This window comes from Poecilia reticulata, linkage group LG2 (genome assembly GCF_000633615.1).
Source record: "Poecilia reticulata strain Guanapo linkage group LG2, Guppy_female_1.0+MT, whole genome shotgun sequence".
NCBI classification, from domain to species: domain Eukaryota; kingdom Metazoa; phylum Chordata; class Actinopteri; order Cyprinodontiformes; family Poeciliidae; genus Poecilia; species Poecilia reticulata.
The window spans coordinates 16,657,707-16,676,449 of NC_024332.1; the positions used below are offsets into that span (position 1 = coordinate 16,657,707).

The following is an 18,743-nucleotide window of genomic DNA, read 5'->3' on the forward strand; positions in this document are numbered from 1 at the left end:
TCCATTAATCTGTTTGTCTAACCATCCATTCATTTACCTTATTACCCATCCATCCATCCTGTTTTGTTTTTTTTATTTCCACATTAAAACCGGGGATTCTGACACGAAATGAACAGGAACCCTGCATATAGAGCATTATGTATCAAAATAAAACTTAAAAAAATTGTGTAATGATGATAAAAAGACCTGACATTGTTTTTTTTATCACATACTCAAGTTTTTGAAACCAATATTTGGTATTTCTTCAAGTTACTGTTAAAAACAACATCTAGGGAAAAAAAAAAGAAAAAAGAAGCGAGACAGATTTGGTGAAAAAGCCCATAAAATATGTAAAACACTGTGCATTTTGAATGAATTCGTTCATGTATCTCCAGGACATAAAGCACATCTTTGGTTCAATGGTCTGACATCTAAGATGCACGGATATTGCAGTAGTACAAACTACAGACAAAGGCTTAGTTTCCTCTCTACTGCATGCATCCATTAAAAGTTGTTTTTTTTTTTTAAAAAAAAGAGCCATTTGATATGTTTTGCTGGGTAAATCCATGCAGCTCATTTTTCAATACCAACTCAATCAAAAAACGAGACGCTCGTTTTCGCCGGGAACTTACGACCTTATTTACACGACGGCTAAAGACACTTTATGTGAATTAGTCGATATCGCTCGCATGTAAAGACGTGCGTATGATTGATAAACAAACGGATTGTACTGGCTGCCATTACCATACATCTTCTGGGACTCAAGTAACAGAATAAAAACTTTACACTCCAAACAAAAACAAATGTGTCACTCGTCTCCCAGGGCAGGACGGCTGATGAACACCCTCTTGTTTCACGATGGAAGTCACCCTAATTTAATTGTAAAGAGTCCCCCCCCACCCCCACCCCCCCACACACACCTTTAAAAGACGAGGACAAGTTTTCACTTGAATAAAAAGTGATGACAGTGATTCAGACCTGGAGGTGGCAGAAAACAAAATCAAAGAGGGAGCCAGGGACAGAGCTTTAAAAGCATATAAACCGTCAGTCCAAACAGTCAACCACTTCACTGCAGTGTGTGTGTGTGTGTGTCCGTGTGTGTCGATGCAGTATATAAAACCCAAGACTCATTATCGTTGAGAGGTCAACTCAAGTGCCCTCAGGCTCATTTTAGCTCCTTTCTTATTTCTCTGCTAAACTAAACTCTTCAGTTTTGGACATATCCAATTGAAATATTGAGCATTTTGGAATTGCTTTCCAAAAGTATTCGTGCCCAGCAAACATTTCTGTACTCTGTCATGTTACAACTACAATTTATTAAATTTATCGCACAGATTATAGATAACCGACCAACGCAACGCAGAGGGTGATTTGGAAGTGATTGTTAAAATCGCTTATTTATTTTTTTTAAAAATCTGGAAAATGTGCTACGTACTTGATAAACTACAGATAGTTAATTATGTGATTCTGAAGGGAATTGGCTGTACCACAATTTATTCAGGGGTATCAGAGTAAACAAAGTCTACACTGCAAAAAAACAAAATCTCGCAAAGTATTTTTGGTCTAAAATTTAATGCAAGTATCTCAGAACACTTGAAATGAGACAAAACTATCTTACAACTTTTTTAGCGAGATATAGAAGCTTATTCTAAGTCAATAATTCCTCTATATTTGTTCCAGTGGCATATTATTTCACTTATAATGTTAGAAAAACATCTTATTATAAGCGAAATAATCTCCCAGTGTAATTAATACACTTTTGTCAATATTGAGGAATTATTGATTTAAAACAAGCTTCAGTATCTTGCTGGAAAGTTGCTTGTAAGTTAGTTGTGTCTCATATCAAGTGTACTAAGACATTTGCACTAGAAACTAGACGAGACAGTAATACTTGGTAAGATTTTGTGTTTTTGCAGACACACTTTTTTTCTGTCAAATGGCACCTTTGACTTTCTGCAAGAGGATCTCCAGTCTGAAGGGGTTTTGCTCTCTCTGCATGGTTTGTATTTCCTCTTTTGTGCCTCGGTGGATTCAATCCAGGTACTCCAGCTTTCTCTCAGTCCAAAGACATGACTGTTAGGTCAAATGTCAATTGTCTGTGTGTGTTGCTCTTTCCCAATACCTGATGGGAGAGAGTGGCGCACTCTCTCCTATCAGAGTTGGATGGATGAATGCTTCAATTTCCTTCTAATTCACAATAATATGCAAATTGCATTGATATGTCAAATTAAATCATGAAAAAACACATCATAGTCGTCACTGAGACAATGTGAAACAGTTCCGACAGCTACGAATACTTCTGAGAGGCGCTGCAGAAACTAAAGCGGTACTGCCTTGCAGGGCTTTTTTCTTTCTTTCTTTCTTTCTTTCGTTTGTTTTTTTTTTTTTTTTTTAAGTGCAGCAGTGTGTACATTCAGATCCCGTCTTCACCTCGGTCTGTTTAGTCTGCGCCTCCCGGGGAGCGCGAGCTGTGCCTCGAAGTCTGAAGGCGGTGCTAAAAGAGAGACGACTGGCGCGGCCGGCGTCTTACAGGAAGCCGAGGCGGCAGGCGACCTCACATCCTGCCCGAGATCTGGAAGAGACGTTTCTCGAGAAGAAACGGCACTCTGAGCGATCTCTAGCGATGCTGCACTCTAGTTCTGCTGAAGAGTGACGCCGACGGTCGCGGAGAGAGAACGAACGCGATTAGAACGACCCACGAGGAGATGTCACATTCATTAAAAACTTCAAGTGATTAAAATGTAATAAAGCGAAGCTTTCATTGGAGACGAACGTGTAAAAGAACAACAAAATGCTGCCCCCGATCAGACACTGGTAATGGCTGTAAATAGACCTCGCAAGGTCTGAAAAAAATGATGTCTCAACAGGCAGCTTCTGTGGAGTTACTCTTGTCAGGCAGTAAGATACATCCAGGCAGTGCGAACAAGGAAATTCCCCCATGAATAGAGCCAAAACATCCGGCCACTGCAGGACGGCGTGGCCGTTGGTTCTACCTCCAAATGGGTCGTGAATGAGATGAGAGAAACATTGGCTTTTCTGCGCTGTGGAAACCCTGAAACCATCCTCCCACCACTCTTTTTATCTGCTCATCAAACAAAACCGAGATGTTTCCCCATGCTGTCTGTCTGTCTCAAGACTTCAAACATTTACAAAACGCCGCCACACTTCATCACAGAAGTAAAGTGGAGCTCGTCGGCTTTCCACTGAGCAGTCTTCACTTGACAGTTTGTGGATCTGAGTCGCTGCATCTGCCCGAACGCAGCCAATGCCTCCTCCAGCCCCCCTCCCCTTGTTGCCCCCCCACCACCCCCACCTACTCCCTCCTGTTGCCATCAGGGCTTCTTGGCTGCGGTTTTGGCTTTCCCGTTGGGTCCTGTTTTGATCTGGGTCATCTCCACATCTGTCAGGGCGTCGGAGGGAAGGCTGGAGCGCATGCGTTCAACGGTCCTCTGGTAGGCTGCCCTCTCTTGCTCCAGGGAGCGAATCATGTGCTTCATTTTGCTCTCCCGAGAGAGGAAGCTCTCCACGCTCGTCTCCAGAGTCTGAATCTTCTGTCTTGCAGCCTGCATGACAGAGAGAAAGCACCTCAGTCAGGCGCTGTTGCAAAACGGACACTCAAATCTGAAAATCTTGATGACTGCAACACAAGGTGTATTACAAGGTGTGCAATTTCTCTCCGCAGCCCGGGAGGATAATGTCAGTAATCGGCATAATGCATCTGAATGTACATTTCATCCACGTTCTTGAAATAACTTGTTGAGTTTTATAGGAGTCGAAAACCAAGTCCAAGTCCAAAACATTGACCCTCTAGTGATTTTCTCTCGTTACAATCAGACATGAGAGCGCCTGAAGAACTTTCAAACCTCTGTTAATATGAAGCTCATCAGGTGCGACTTTATCAGTCCTCCTCCACAGATTCACACTTCACTGAAATGATTGAAGTACGTGGAGAACATAACAGCTCTCAGGCCTTTTGTTTCTTCAACAGTCTCTCATTGCCGCTGTGTTTTCCACTGATGTATTAGTGCCATCTACAGGCAACCAGAGGCAATGACATTTTTGCAATTACACACAGCTTCTTCTAGATTGCACAAATTGGCATTGCTTTTTTAACAAATCGTGACTCTGTGCACAAGAATATATCCTCTCAACAGTATTCTGGTTTACCATTTAAACATGCGATGTTGCACTTTATTTTACTTACTTGAAGTTTTTCCAGCAGATCCATGTTCTGTTTCTTCAGCTGCACGTTCGTCTTCTCTAATTTGTCGAGGCGCTCCGAGTCGTCGGGCGGCGGCCCGGCGTCCAACATCTCATCCTGCAGGACGTGGTACTCGACCTCATATGCGTGCAGCTGCTTGGAGATGTCCATCTCCATCACCTAGTGATCCAGAATGAGCTGCAGTGAGGTTGCTTATCCTTAACTTACATTTTTCTACACTTCTTTGTTTGCACCAATGCTTCAGACATATAAAGCCTGGAAATAAATTGTGTATTGCAATAGCCTTGCTTTGTTTGTAAAACATTAGATTTTCAGGGGGCACACCTGTTGAATTTAAAGATGTCTAAAGTACAAAAACATATGACATTGCTCTTTTCTATCAGTAGTCAGTCAAACTACTGAAGGGTATCATGCTGGAATTAAAGTATGCAGTTTATATGTAAACCAAAATAGAAACATCTGCAATTGTTGAGCTATTTTGGACTTTTGTTCTTTATACAGACAAGACTTTTCAAGATTCTCTCGGAAAGCAATGACAGGTCGTATTGAAAATTTAAAAATGATCCATTTGGAGATGCAGCAGATGTGCTCTAGTCAGACGAAACCAAAACTGAACTTTCTGGTCTGGACCCAAAGTAAAGTGTTGTGGTGGCAGAATCATGCTGTGGGAATCATTTCAATTAGTAAGACAAAAAATATTCCCCGTCTTGATCCACTAAAAAAAAAAAAAAAGAAATCCCAATAAAATTACACAGAAACTTGTGCAAGGGGTGTGAAAACTTTTACATAAAACACATGTAATTGCATGTATACTTTATTGTTTTTTTTTTTATATTCGTGTTCTGTGTTCATCTTCACAAGTCGGCAAAACCAAAACAGATGCGAGAAAATTGGAGTATTACTTTTGCATAGATGCGTTGCATTGAATCCCTTTATGGTACCTTGGTAATGGCTTGCTCCATCTGTGTCTGTGTGAGCGTGGGGAGTGTCGTTTTCAGATAGTCCACGATGCTCTCAAAGCTGTCGCACGCCACTATCTCCCTCTCATGGCTGCTCAGCAGACAGAGGGCCACTTTAAAGATCACCTCAGTACCTTGTACAAACACTAGATCTAATCACACAAACAAAAAACAAAAAAAGAAGCAGCATCAGAAAAGTGTTAATGTAATCTCCAACACAAATGCCTCAGCAGATATAATTCTGCTGAGGCACTTGGCTGCAATCAAGAGACCCCACTGTTCTGGGCTTTACCAAAGATGCGAGACACGAAGCCGAGGGGGAACTGCGAGGCGAAGAGGGTGAGGAACCAAGGTGCGGCGTAGAGGCTCGGCCCGATCTCGTACTCCTCCAGGTGATTGTAAAGGTCCCGGTGGTAGTCGTGCAGCAGCCTGGAGAGCTGGTACATCTGAATCTGGAGCACAACAGAGACGAAAAAGGCAACATCAGGTCAGAACAAACTGGTAGAACTGGATCTGGAAGAGACAAGGTTTCCAAAAGAAATCCAAGAATCAATGAAGGTTTTTTTTTTTTTTTTTTCCTCCCCCATTGAACCAAGGCGCTGGTAAAGTGAAAGCAGTGTTGCTTAAAGGACTTGCTCAGACAAGGCCGTGCGTCTGATGAGCTGCAATAACTCTTTTTACAGTCTGAGACAGCAAAGAGCAAAGACAGGAGAAGCAGAAGTTAGCTCGGGCTAAAATTAGACTCTCTGCTTTTACAATTTCCTCAAGTAACAAAGAAGACCAGCTATACCTGAACCTCCTCCCGAAGCGCAAAGGAAACAGCACAAATATGTCAGGGAACTTCTTTAAAGACCAAAACCACTGCAGGGAGGGAAACGGCAAGCTTCTGCTCGGCTGAACGGTTACCTGGAGGAGATTAAACATTACCCCCCCTGTCGATGCTTCAACTATGGTGAGGTCAGCTGATGTTTAACTGGAGCTAACAGAGCAGGTGTGGTCTGACGGAGAGGTGGAGACATGCTGCTGCCAGCAAAGCAAACCAATAAAAGGTGACAGGCGGATGACCGCTATAAAACGAACGGAGGAGCACGCTGTGCATGGTTTTAAACAGGAAGTAAATGTGTTTGTTTTCTTGTGTGTGTCTGTGCATTCGAAACAAAAAAAATGGAATCTGCACTTGTGACTCCCGTCAAAAGCAATTTTAAAAAAGACAATAAAGACAAAAAGCATAAAACTGTAAGGAAATATTTTGAAGTGGTATTTTTGTACACAAAGTTGACACACGTTTGGTTAAAATGAAACATCAACTCAGAAAGAATTCCTGCACATTCTCAAGCGTGTGATGGCATTACATAAGAAAACTGAACGCTGCGTTTCATCAGCTTGTCTTCAGGATCAGGCGCTGTAGTTCTTGCATTAAAACGTTTCAGTGTTTTATCCATGGCATAATACCTAAAATATTTAAACTATGGAGCAGGTCTGGACTGCTGGTGTGCAAACTCAGGTTCTGGGCTGTTCTGTTACGCTGTGATGCTGCTGGATGAGAGGATACGATGCTCTAAATGCGCATTATTCCTAGGAAATAAATTGAAGCCATGTGCATTTATTGGATAACAGTACTGGTTATAATGCAAACCACATTGTGCCTTTCCTCTTCTGCTTGGAGAATGCAGGACCAAGTGAAGAAGTAGTTAAATGTTTATTTGTTTACACAAAGAATAATTGTCTTTCAGTCTCATAAAGACTGTAATGGTTCTGTCCCATTATTTTCTAAGCGTTTAATTTGTTTGTGAACAATGTTATGGAAAACTCAGCAGAGATTTTTTTTTTTTATGAACAATTTTCAATGCGTAAAAATCTTAATGATTCACTATTAATTATTGCAAACAGAGCTATTAGTTACTGAGGGAAAATTCTTTTGTTCAATGATACTATGAAACAGTTTTTTTTTTTTTTTACTTTTTTTTTTATTGTAATCAATATCAGCAGCAGCCTTTATCGAGTATTTGTGACAAAATGCCCAAAGTGGCCAAACGGCAAGCAGGAATTTCAACAGGAAGGTCAGAACCTGAACCCTTTGGCGATGTTCACATCCCTGCTGTTCATCCATCATGACTCATCAGGCGCTCAGCCGTCTGACAAAACTGTCCCTGCAGTGGTTTGTAAAAGTATTCATACCATTGGAGCATTTTTTTTATTTATTTTGCTTAGGGCCAGAACTTTAATGTGCTAATTTTGATTAATTAATTACATACATAGATTTTAACGTGTTAAAAGTTTTGACACATTTTTTTTTTCAGTTTTACATATAAAAGTTCCGACTGGAACCTTTATGTTTGCGTTTCTGGTATGCCCCTAAATGCGACGCACAAGCGACATCCGCAAACAAAGCAAAAGACAACAAAGCCGCTTGTCTTGGACCCCTGAGGGTTCATTTTTGCCTCAATAAATAACCCGATGGGACTCTGGAAGAGGCTATTGTTGAATATGTTGTGCATAAAGGAGTCGGACGGTAACCAGAGCTACTCAAGCCTGAAATGCCATCTAAATGCAAAACGTGTTGCTGCAGCACAGACGTACCCAGCACTAATGTGAGTGTCCACAGTGCACATTTCTAAAGAAGTTTTTTTTTTTTTCCAAAGAAGTTCCCTGAATGCTGGATGGATATAATGGAGCTTTTGCCCGAATCTGATGGTTAAATAATACAAATAACAGATGAAAAACAACAAATCTCTTTGATGTTCAGCTCCTACGTCTATTTATTCAATAATGTAGCCACAAATAAAGGGTTTTTGAATTAAAGATGTTGCTTAATTTATCAATATATGGTCTTCAATCAAATTGTGATTAGTTATTTACTGACCTTGCAATTAAATTAAAATCAAGTGCCACGACTAATTTTGTGACAGTACAAACACAAACTTTGATCAATTGTATTTATTATGTGAAAGACTAAAGCAAAGTAGTCCATGGTTGAGAATAGTGGATCTTTTTCAAGACTTTTTGGTTTAATAACAGTAAAATAAAAATCCTAAACATGCAGAAAAGGGAATATATATATAGGTCAGTATTGATGTGAAAAATATTTCTGTGCACGCATGAGTTTGCTTTTGTTCGAGCGGCATGTCAAAGCAGCCGATCAGTGTGTCCGCGCTGACCTGCAGTGAAACCATGTCGGGTCGGTACTGCCGCCTGATGCCCAGGTCGTACATCAGGAACTTCAGCATGTCGAAAGCTTGCTCTTCCTTCATGTGGAGCAGCAGCACTCCGGCCACAAAGCTGATGCCCTGGCAGTAGCCAACCTGTGGAGAACAAATAGGAAAAGGACAATTCATAATGACATTGAGGAGATTCTTTACTTTGAATGTTTCTGCGAGGAGAGCAAAAAGGATTACAGCGTGTACCTCTGTGTCCATCAGAGAGTACGCCTTCAGCAAATTGTAGAGAGAAAGTTGGCCCGCTCCAAGTTGGGCCGAGAAGTACTGGTGGGTGGGGAAGGTCCGGCCTGAGGAGGGAGTTGGATTTACAACTTTTGTTATAAGCTTTTGTTATAAAAACAGTGCTCCGTGTGAGAACTTAATAAAATATTTGCTGTTTGTAATTTTATGCACCACTGAGTAGTAGGACCACAGTTTCAGCTTTCCCCTTAAATTTATTCTACATCGAAGTCCATTTTACCGTGCGCAGCTTGCAGACCTAACATAGGAAGCGCCTGTTGGGTTTTTAATCTAACCAATCGAGGTAATCACTCACAATATAAGTGGCTTTTACCCTTTTATTGTTGTAGATAATCCAAGGGACTGTATTTGCTGCTGCACCTTCTTCCAGGCAGCTGCTGGTTTAGTGAGGAGTGGCACAAAGAGCAGCTGAAACACTAGTCTTTAAATCTCACGGTGGTGAAATTCAAGTACGAAGTTCATAAACTTTTAAATAAGCTGTATTATCAACAAATTAAAGCAGAAAGTAGACGTGTACATTTTAGACAAGCACTTCAGAAGATTTGAGACAAATCCTGGAACCATCCGGACTGTGAGTCAAGTTGGAAAGAATTTAGTTTTTAATTTAAACCATGTGTTGGAGTATTCTATGGACTTAGAGAAAATAGTCATTTCTGCTACTGTAACTTTAAGTGTGCAGCTTAAGAAATGTAAAGGGCATTCAAATTCAGTTCAAATGTGGTTAAGTTAACCATTAAATTAAATACTCAAGAAATTAGCTCCGCAGCAGATTTGTATTTGTGTTTTAAATTCAACATATTAACTAAATCTCCACCCCCTGTGTAGAATAAAACATGACTTTCTTCCTATAATTGTAGCAAAAAGAGAAGCATCAACTTCCACGTGCCTCCTTTGTTTTCAGGTGCTTTTGAAAGCTACGCTACAACCCTCATCCGACTTCCTCACATCTCTCTCTTTTCTTCCTAACGCAAAGAAATGTTTGCGCAACTCTTTGTGAGGAAAATCAGTCACAATAAACCTATAAACAAGACACGCAGAAAGCCTTATTTCTGTTTCTTGTAGATTTTGAACTTAAAGATGTCGCTTCTGCCTGCAGTGGGGGCATTGATGAGAATATTTCCCCTTTTTGTCGTGTTCAATCCTAGTGGGGCCGTGCGGTAAAGCGGAGGTCACGCAACGGTGAGCATGCCCACCTAAGTCCACCAGAATGGCGTGCTGCTGTGCGGTGAGCTGCTTCAGCAGGTCGTAGTAGGGGGTGTCTGGAGCTTGCTGGCGCTGGGGCAGCCTGTGCTGCAGCCGATGCTGATGGGAAAGGAGCAACCAAACCTCCCCACGTCGGCTCTTTGGAACTCCTGGAGAGAAACAAACAAATAAATCAAGTATAAGGTAAGGTAACATTTAATAACGCCAGTCTTTTAAAGTGCATTTCAATCCACCCACGCACTTCCCTCTCACCCTGGCAGATGGCTCTGTATATGTCCTCCTTGTCCTGCGGGTTTGTGGTTCTGCCTGGAGCCGTTAGTTTTCTCTCCCAGAGCGCCTGAGCTTCCTTGGGGCAGGTACACACTTCCTGGTAGTTGAGCTTCATTTTGCGGACGTGCAGCTCATCTCGACTCGCTTCGGTTGAATTAGGAGGTACGAAAAACAGATAAGCGAACAAACTGAACATCGCTTCGCTGAAGAGGGCATAAAAAGGGACAGGCAAAAACCACCAGGAGATGATGCAGACTGAGATGGAAACACGAGACACAAAAGCCACAATAACACCAAATAGAAACCAGATTATTCTAAAGACTTGATCGTAGTGATGAAGGGAACGGAAGGATAATTAAAAAAAAGTTGGTCACCCCCCACTGCCAACCCCATGACATGCAGAAGAAAAAATAAATAAAAAGGAAAGATGAGTTGAATGACTCTTGCAGCTAGCCACTAGTATCATGCAAAACTTCTTCCCTGATCCCAGAGGCTTCAGTTATAATGCTTACCTTCTACAGAAAACAGTTTTGCACTGTAAGGTCCTCAGACCAGCATTGACGTCAAAATATCAGACAAACAAAAGGAGATGTGTTGGTGTTGGATTAAAGTGCATTAAAGTGATGCGCTCTGTTCTTTGTGTGTGTGTATTTTGAGATATGCATGCATCAAAATATTATGTTCAGACACTCATTGCTGCTGAGACCTAATTCTGCATACGTCTATTGAGAAGTGCAGTCCAAGATGCCATTTATTTTTGATGAATGGCATCTAAGAGAGCTGGACTGTATCCTAAAAATAAAACATTCTAATTTTTTTTTATTGTTCCTTCCGAATAACGTAGATTAACTGTCTTGTTCTTGGTGCTACATCAGCAGCAACTGCTTCCTTGAATTCAGAAATATTTTTCCACCGTGTCTCTGTTAAAACCTTATGAGTACAACAGGAACTGATCAATTGTAAAAACAAAGCGAGATTTTCAGCTGCTTCCAATCACTGCCATTTAGTTAATAATCACTGTATGATTTCTGTAATTTAGTGACACAAATTTGAGAAGAAACATGATGAATCATATTAAGAGTAACAATGCTGGTTAGAACCTGAGCAAAAAAAATAAAATTAAAATTACACAAACTAACCTGAAATTAGTCTTTTGTCTCAAGAGGCCATTCACTGCTGTGGCTGACTGAGATTTCCACAGAGTGCTTTCAAATAACTGCGTACATCTGTTAGATTTCTACACTATTTCACCATTTCTTAGACGTCTTACCTCGAGAGTGACATTTTCATTACCTACACGCTGCAAATCATCACAACTGTCAGAAATAAAAGTATGAAACATCAGTGTGTGTGCATAATGCGATTCACTCAGTAGACAGAGTTTGAATAAATTAACTTTTCAACAATATCTAAATTTATTGAATACTGTACATCTACTGTAAATCTTTAGTTCACAAACTCACATTCAAGCTGGAGAGTTTGTTGACACTTTCCTCTTAGGATGCTGTTGTGCTAACCAGGTCTGATATCCAGGTCTGGATTTCAAACACAACATCATTGCCCCTTGCTCACTATTGGCTTATTTCTCAGCTGCCTTGTGCTTGCTCTTTTTTTTATTGAGTTTGTATTTATACTTTAAATGAAAATTAATATAAGTATCATAAGCTAAAACCTGATTTATGATCTTTAAGCTGTACTGGTGCAATGAAACTTTTTTATAAAGCATCTTGCAGTTTTTACAAACTGAACACTACTAGTGAGGAAAAAAAAAATATACACACAAAAGTGTAATTCCTGTTTCAGCAAGTATGAGGTCATCATTAGCACCATGTGTCCTTCATGTGACCGGCAAAGAATGCGCTCCAGGCTTAAAATGCCACTTTTTGGTGCGGTGGAGAAGGGATTTACGCTCACCTTCCAACCTCTGATTCTCCTTTTCCATGCGCAGCAGCAGGATCTGCTGGTGGATGGCAGTTTTCCAGAGAGCTCTGTAATCGGCTCCCGTCTTCTTGGGCTTCTTGTCGGCCGGCTGATCGGACGCCGGGGACAGAAGGCGCCTCAGATGGTCCCGACCCGGGTCAGAGGCACGAGGAGACAGAGGCAGCAGCTCTGTGGCGTCAGAGCCGTCTGCAAAAAGTGAGTTAACACATGAACGCGTGCTTAAAATTCACTTTGCTTTGCCATATAACAATAAGTTTGATTTACTAGCAGTGTTGAGTCCACAGAGGGTTTTAGAGGATAGAGAGAGCAGCTCCACACAGCTGCTTTTAATTTAGGATTTGTTGTCTCGAGTGGTTCTCAGCGATTAAAAGCACCTGCTTTCACACACACACACAAAAATACTGACAAAAGTATTTAACTTATTCCAAAACTGACAGAAAAAATGGAGCATTTTGAAGTAAACGGGAATGTTTCCTGAACCGAGGGGATATTCAGAGTCAGAAACACAAAGACAAGATAGCAAATTAAAATCAGAAGGAGATGGATTTAACTGTTGCCTTGTCTCACTGATAAACAGTAATGGATCTGACTCTCACTGTGGTTAGTCCAAGAGATGGCTTTGTAACCCTTTCAGTGACTTTGTTTCTTATCAGTGTTTCAAGTTTTTTAGTTTAGGGAACGGTATGTTTCTTTTTGGGACGTCAAAGTCTTCTTCATGTTGCCAAACAGAATCTATTGGGTTACAGGTCAGGTCTGCATGTGGCTAGAGAAACTGAAGGGGGAAAAAAATTAACTCCTTGTAAGTATTTACTACATTAATGTGTAATCTTTTGCAAAGACGTCTGCTGTGGTTAGTTTGTTTAACTGGAATTACTATTGCAGTCTTTAGAAGTTGTAGCATTTATTTATATTTCATTTCATATTGATTTACAAAAGGAAAATCTCACCGAGACACAAAACAAAATATTGTCTAAAAGCAGAACTTTTGTATTGCAGAAAACATTTTCTGTGCGCTACTCAGAGAACCGATATGAAACTGAGTGAAATGACAAAAACATATCTCAATAACTGTAGTAATAAAGCTGTATTTTTTTGGACTATCAGCCAAACTCTGCGCATATTATCAAAGTACATTAGCTTAATAACTCTGTCATTACACTGACAACATTTGCCCACAATATTCATGATACAAAATTTTCCTGTCGGTACACTGGTATCTTTCATTAAAGCAGAGGACGCCGATTACATGTTGCACATAATGAATCCTTGCAGAACAGCTTAAAGGATCATGTTACCACACCTGTGTCCTGCATAGATGCAGATGGCTTGATCATGGGTGATGCGACCCGCAGGAAGATCTTCTGTCTCCAGGAGACCCTGCGTGGGGTCAGAGGGAGACCTCCGCTCAGAGAGTCATTGCTGCAGCTTGACAACGTCCTTTTCCTGCCTTCTCCATTGCTACAAGAAAGAAAGAAAGGACAGATGTGTCAGAGACACCCGATGAAGGAGTCAGGTGTCACATTACACCAACTCTCTTCAACCCCTCTAATGATGGCAGACACAAACCAAACACAAGCACGACAGGAGAACTCGTCCAGCTTTACGGGACAGTTCAGTTCATAAGTGGTGAAGCTGAATCTTCTGAAAAAACAGCAGCCGCACACCGATTCCCCAGTGTCCGTGTTAATAAAGCAGCGGTAAACAGAAGAGACATCGGCCACGGCCGAGGCGCATGCATTTCTGTTCTTTCTGAAAAAGAAGATGACTGTCAGCGAAGGAGAAGAGGCCGGTGATGAGAGTTTCTGAAAAGCTTTACGCTCGCAATCTGTTTGCAGACATCCCAGCTGTAGAGATACAATCCAATGCAGTCTGACAGAAGTGGGTGAACGCAAACCTTCACCATCCTGGTTGCTAGAATATGTAAAAACTTTTATGAATCCATTTCTATAAGACCATGGGAGGGGAGGGGAGGGGAGAGGTCTGCGGCACAGCAAAGAGCAAAGGTGAAGGTCCTGCAAAGCGTGCGCTTGGTCAGATGTTCGGACTAAGCCCACAGTTATCTCAGAATGCCGTCCTGCACCTTTCATTGACGTGGAGGAATTTATTTGCACAATATTTATTCTGCACAAATACATTTGAATATGTTAAAAGTCAAATTTATTGTTTCTTTGCTTAATCTTATAAATTGTACCTGTAAATAATTTTCCCTGACACTATGAGGTTTTTGGAAAATGAATTCAAAGAGTGACAAACATTCACAATAACTAAAGCCTTTAATGGAACAGGTTAGATCTTAAACAGCAAAATGATTTCCAAAAATGAGAAAAAAAATAAAAATAAAAATAACAAAGAGAAATAATTATTTCAACCTCTTGTTGTTAGTCACAAAACGCTTGAGCAATCAGCAAGCATTGTCAGAACACAAAAACCTGCCTGAACATGTGAGCAATGGGAAACAGGAAGTGACCTTGGTTCAAAACTAATGTCAATGAACACAAACAATCCGGCTCTGACTGCTACTCCATGCATGCCCCAGTCACTCCTTCAAATTCCTCCCTTGACACATTTACTCTAATGTTTCTCTGTTGTTAACTCAAGCAGGGCGTCGTCAGAAAAAGCTTTGGCTGCCAAAAGGGTCAAACAGAAAGAAAGCCTCAGAGGGGACGAGTCATATTCAGCACATTCAAAAACCGAGGCTGAAACATCTGACCCATAATCTGGGAGCAACGCAGTTCGAGAATTAGAAAAGCTGTCTTGACTCTTCGGATGCCGCCGTGGAGTCTGGCTGCTTGGAGAGCAAACAACACCTCCTGTGGAAGTAATGCAGCACAGCGGCCCGCTGCGCTGCATCTCATTTATAATGGAAATGTTGACCTTTACTTTCTGTCACCCAGACATCTGAGGAGACAGAACCCACTTCTCAGACACACCGAGGTTTATCCTGCTTTCACTGAAGAACCAAACACAGTCACTGACTGGCCAAAGGTTACCGACGACAACCTTCCAAAATGAGAAAAAAAAGAAAAAAAGAAGAAAATTGCAAAGCTTGTTAGGTTTTAAATTGTGCAGCATCTTGCAAAAAAAAAAATTACTTCACATCTTGTTTTGTTTAAACCAAAAACTTCAATGTGTTTCATGGTACCGATGAACAACAAAGTGCTACACTGTTGTGAAGTGGAAGGAAGGTGGCATGGTTGGTTTGAAATATATTTTACAAATAAAAACCAGAAAAGTGTTATTTACTCTGCTACCTCTAAATAAAATCTAGTGCACCCGTCTGGAAAATGGAGTTCACCTGAATGTGATTTAAAGTCAGCATAAATACAACAGCTCCTAGAGAACATCAAGGAACATTCAGCATCATGAAGATGCAGCAGCCTACAGTTCAGGGAGAAAGTGCTGGGAGAGTTACATGCAGGTTTGGGTTATAAAACAAAACCCCGAGCTTTGAACACATCAGAGAGCAACCTTTTAAAGAGTTTTTACTGCAAAACTGTAAAACCTAAAATGGATGTGGTGGACGTCCGCTTCCACTCACAGACCCATCTGGTGATAGGATAAGTATTAGTCCTGTAATCCTCTAATCTGAGCTTTCTGGAAGAAAGTCACTGTTGAATGAAGCCTTTGCAAAGACCAAAGGCAAACAGATAGAAGAAGGTGAGCTAGATGGATAAGAACAAAACTGAACTTTTGAACTAAGAAGTAAAACGCAATCACCATCGCCGTGGTGATACACTGTGAAGGTGTTATGTTGTGGGGATGCAGTGGCAGCTGGTCCATAGGGGGCGCTGCCCTCCCTGATGTGGAGGAGGGGCAGAATCTAAAAATGATCTATAGACATGATTAAAAAAAAATTATTTTCCTTAATTTAAAGATTTATAGAACCTCATCACCAAACTGACTCTCGTTCATCAGTGAATTTTCCCGACAGATTCCCATCAGATAAAGCTTTTGGGGACAAACCAAAATAACTTGCAGCCATATTTGCAGAGAAAGTATTGGTCACAGGGAATGAACACAGATTAACTCCGTATCTCAGTTTCGACCCTTTTTACTAATGAAAAAGGGTCGAAAACGACTTGTTGATTTCCTTCCATTTCTACAATAATGTGATGCTTTGTGTTAGTCTATCACAAAAATCCCAATAAAATACGCTTTGTTTTAGCCTGGAAAAAAAAAAAAAGTTTTAGTGGTGCCGATATTTTTGCAAAGTACTGTCACATCAGAAGAACGAAATGCAGTTAATGACATTTGTTCATTTCGGTGAAACACGCAGGAGTTTGCCGTGCAAAAAAGCTTTAGACGCACATGCAAATGAAACAGAAGGAGGATGTATCAATATCCCGCTCTAAACGGGAAGAAGGCCGGTCCATCTGCAGAGCCGAGAGGAGGGTTAAAAAAATTATTTAAAAAAAATCTTGAAATCCGGGAAACGAGAACAATAAGTTTGTGTTTATGTTGAGGAGAAGTTGAAAAGAGGCTGGATAGTAGAGCTGCGAGTTACAAAGATTCAGCCAACACGGATTATGGCTACTGCCATCCCAGCAACAGGTCAGCTGTTCCCATCCCACAGAAGTCATATCCTTCATCACCAGCTGTCTGTTTGTGCAAGGGAGGGGGGCGGGTGGTCCGAACCCCCCTCGCCCCTCCGCTCACCTCTTGAAGCTCCCACTGTCCGTCAGGGAGCCCAGCGAACCCTGGTAAAAGCTTTTCAGGAAAGTGGGAGCGGAGAAGGTGGAGGGGAGGCTGAAGGAGGACTCCCCCTCTGAAATGCTGCGAGTTCTGGACACGGCCACGTGACTGGGGCAGGCCCAGCGTGAAACGCCCACAAATAAAATCATTAAAAAAAAGAGAACAAAGATTACATAAAGGAAAGGAAAACAGTGAGAAATGCATGTGGGTCCAAAACACTGACAGGAAACCTGTGGTGCTATTGTTTCAGAGGACAGCAGGGGGATGACGGGAGCAGACTGATCAAAGTGCTGCAAATAGATTACATTGTGTGTGCAGGAATCTTTTGTTAGTTTTATAGTGATTAGGGAGATTAACTGTTAAAAAAAAAATCAACCAAATCTCAAAGCTAATCACAACAGTTAAAAAAAAACTGCAAAATGTGCAAAAGATTAATTCCTAAATGTGTAAAAAATAAAAAATGCACAAAATGACCAACTGTTTCAGGTACTTTACCTGGTCTGCAGCAGCTCTGGGTTGACGGAGTGCTGCCTGCGGAGTGGCGCCTGTTTGGTCTGGTTGGCCGGCTGGCTCTCGAAGGAGATGCGCTTCCTCACCGGCGGGTGGCTGAAGGTGTGAGCACGCCGACGGAACTGCGGCCCGGATTCCAGCTCGTCGTCCGGGAAGGCGGGAGGCGAACCTGGCGGAGAGTGACCGGGAGACTCCTCATCCTGCTGGTTGGGACAAAATGCGAGATGTTTGTATGCGTGTTTGCCGCACTCAGGCTGCAGATGTACCAAAAAATATTCTGCATAGCACGACACAAACCCACAAAAAAAAAAAAAGTTGTTGGAAATGAAATCTGCACTCACCTATTTCCTCACGGTTAAACTGACTCCACGCTCAACTTCTCCACTCGCCACTATTGAACTCTGTGCCTCATGCCTGCTGGTACAACTCCCACATCTATTGTATTCTAATGGATGATGTCCTATGACTCGGAGCATCGCACGCGATTGGCGGGGAGGACCTCACTGGTAGCAAGTCAGCACAAAAACCCTCCAATCTGCTCCTGTCCTGCCGTCACAGACCTCCCCCCTCTTGACTCCTGTCACCACGCTGGACACGCAGTGACATTTGTGCTGCCAGTTCCTACACAAACCCCTTCCATTTCAGTGCAGAGCAGAGCTGCACAATGAACTCGCCTTTAATGAGGCTGTAAACAGAGGCTCACTTCCGCGTCTCTCTGTGTCATGATGAGGCTGAGCGGACAATGCGACAGACGGATCTCGGCTGAAGTACAACTGGACATCCTGAGCGTCGTTTCCTGCTCGCTTTTACATCCCATCCTCGTGATGAGGCCCTCCGCAAAGCGCCTCGTCGCAAACAGGTTTATCTGACCCCAGACGACGTTACTTGGGAAAGCATCTCTTTTGTCTTCTACTGGGTAATGTAGGACTTTTCTGAGGAACTGTAAATCTGATTGAAGTATGCAAGGCAAAAAAAATAAAAAATAAATAAAATCTGCGGCGGCTCACAGATTCTGAGAAGGTAGAAGATATGTAGCGACGATAAAAGAGTGAATGGAGTCTGAATTTCCTCAACCCTGGCAGCTCCAGCTTTACTGAATCTGACACAAAGAGTTTGAAGCAGGAGGCAATCTGGGTCATATCGGCAGATCTGAAGCGGAGGCTCTGCCGAGCTTCTGGAGATGTTGCCGAGAATTTTTCCGCAGATTTCTGAGAAACGTTCTCCCGCTGATGAACAAAATCCATCGGGGGGGGGGAAACCTAAAGACAGCAGCGGCTATTTTGATTCAAATTAACCCGTTCTCGAATGGATCCCCTAAAAGTCACTCTGAGGGCTGCAAATGGACACTCTTGTATGTAGACCCTTCAGGTTTTTCCCAGAAATGGAGGAAACTTAAAAAAAAAAAAAAAGAGAGAGATCTGGAGTAGTGTGGCCAAAGGCCTACACCTATAAATAAAATCAGATTTGAACTACTTCAACACTTTAACATTATGTGCAATTAAAATGCAT

At 41.8% G+C, this 18,743-nt stretch overlaps 1 protein-coding gene across 6 annotated transcripts in view; it reads right to left on the reverse strand.

Annotated features, from left to right (window-relative positions):
• Positions 1–2,337: 2,337 nt before the first annotated feature.
• The window catches only part of tbc1d4 (TBC1 domain family, member 4), a 34,986-nt gene continuing 18,580 nt past the window's right edge, over positions 2,338–18,743 (reverse strand). The window contains exons 12-23 of one of the 6 annotated variants that reach the window (XM_008433586.2): positions 17,220–17,434; positions 16,689–16,832; positions 13,333–13,490; positions 12,006–12,218; positions 10,074–10,238; positions 9,812–9,970; positions 8,565–8,665; positions 8,319–8,462; positions 5,453–5,612; positions 5,143–5,312; positions 4,184–4,360; positions 2,338–3,542 (exon numbers count right to left, since the gene is read on the reverse strand). In XM_008433586.2, coding sequence (XP_008431808.1) covers positions 3,312–3,542; positions 4,184–4,360; positions 5,143–5,312; positions 5,453–5,612; positions 8,319–8,462; positions 8,565–8,665; positions 9,812–9,970; positions 10,074–10,238; positions 12,006–12,218; positions 13,333–13,490; positions 16,689–16,832; positions 17,220–17,434 — 2,037 coding nt within the window. In that variant the 3' untranslated portion in view covers positions 2,338–3,311. The other 5 variants (XM_008433579.2, XM_008433571.2, XM_008433612.2 and 2 more) reach the window with 5 other exon arrangements.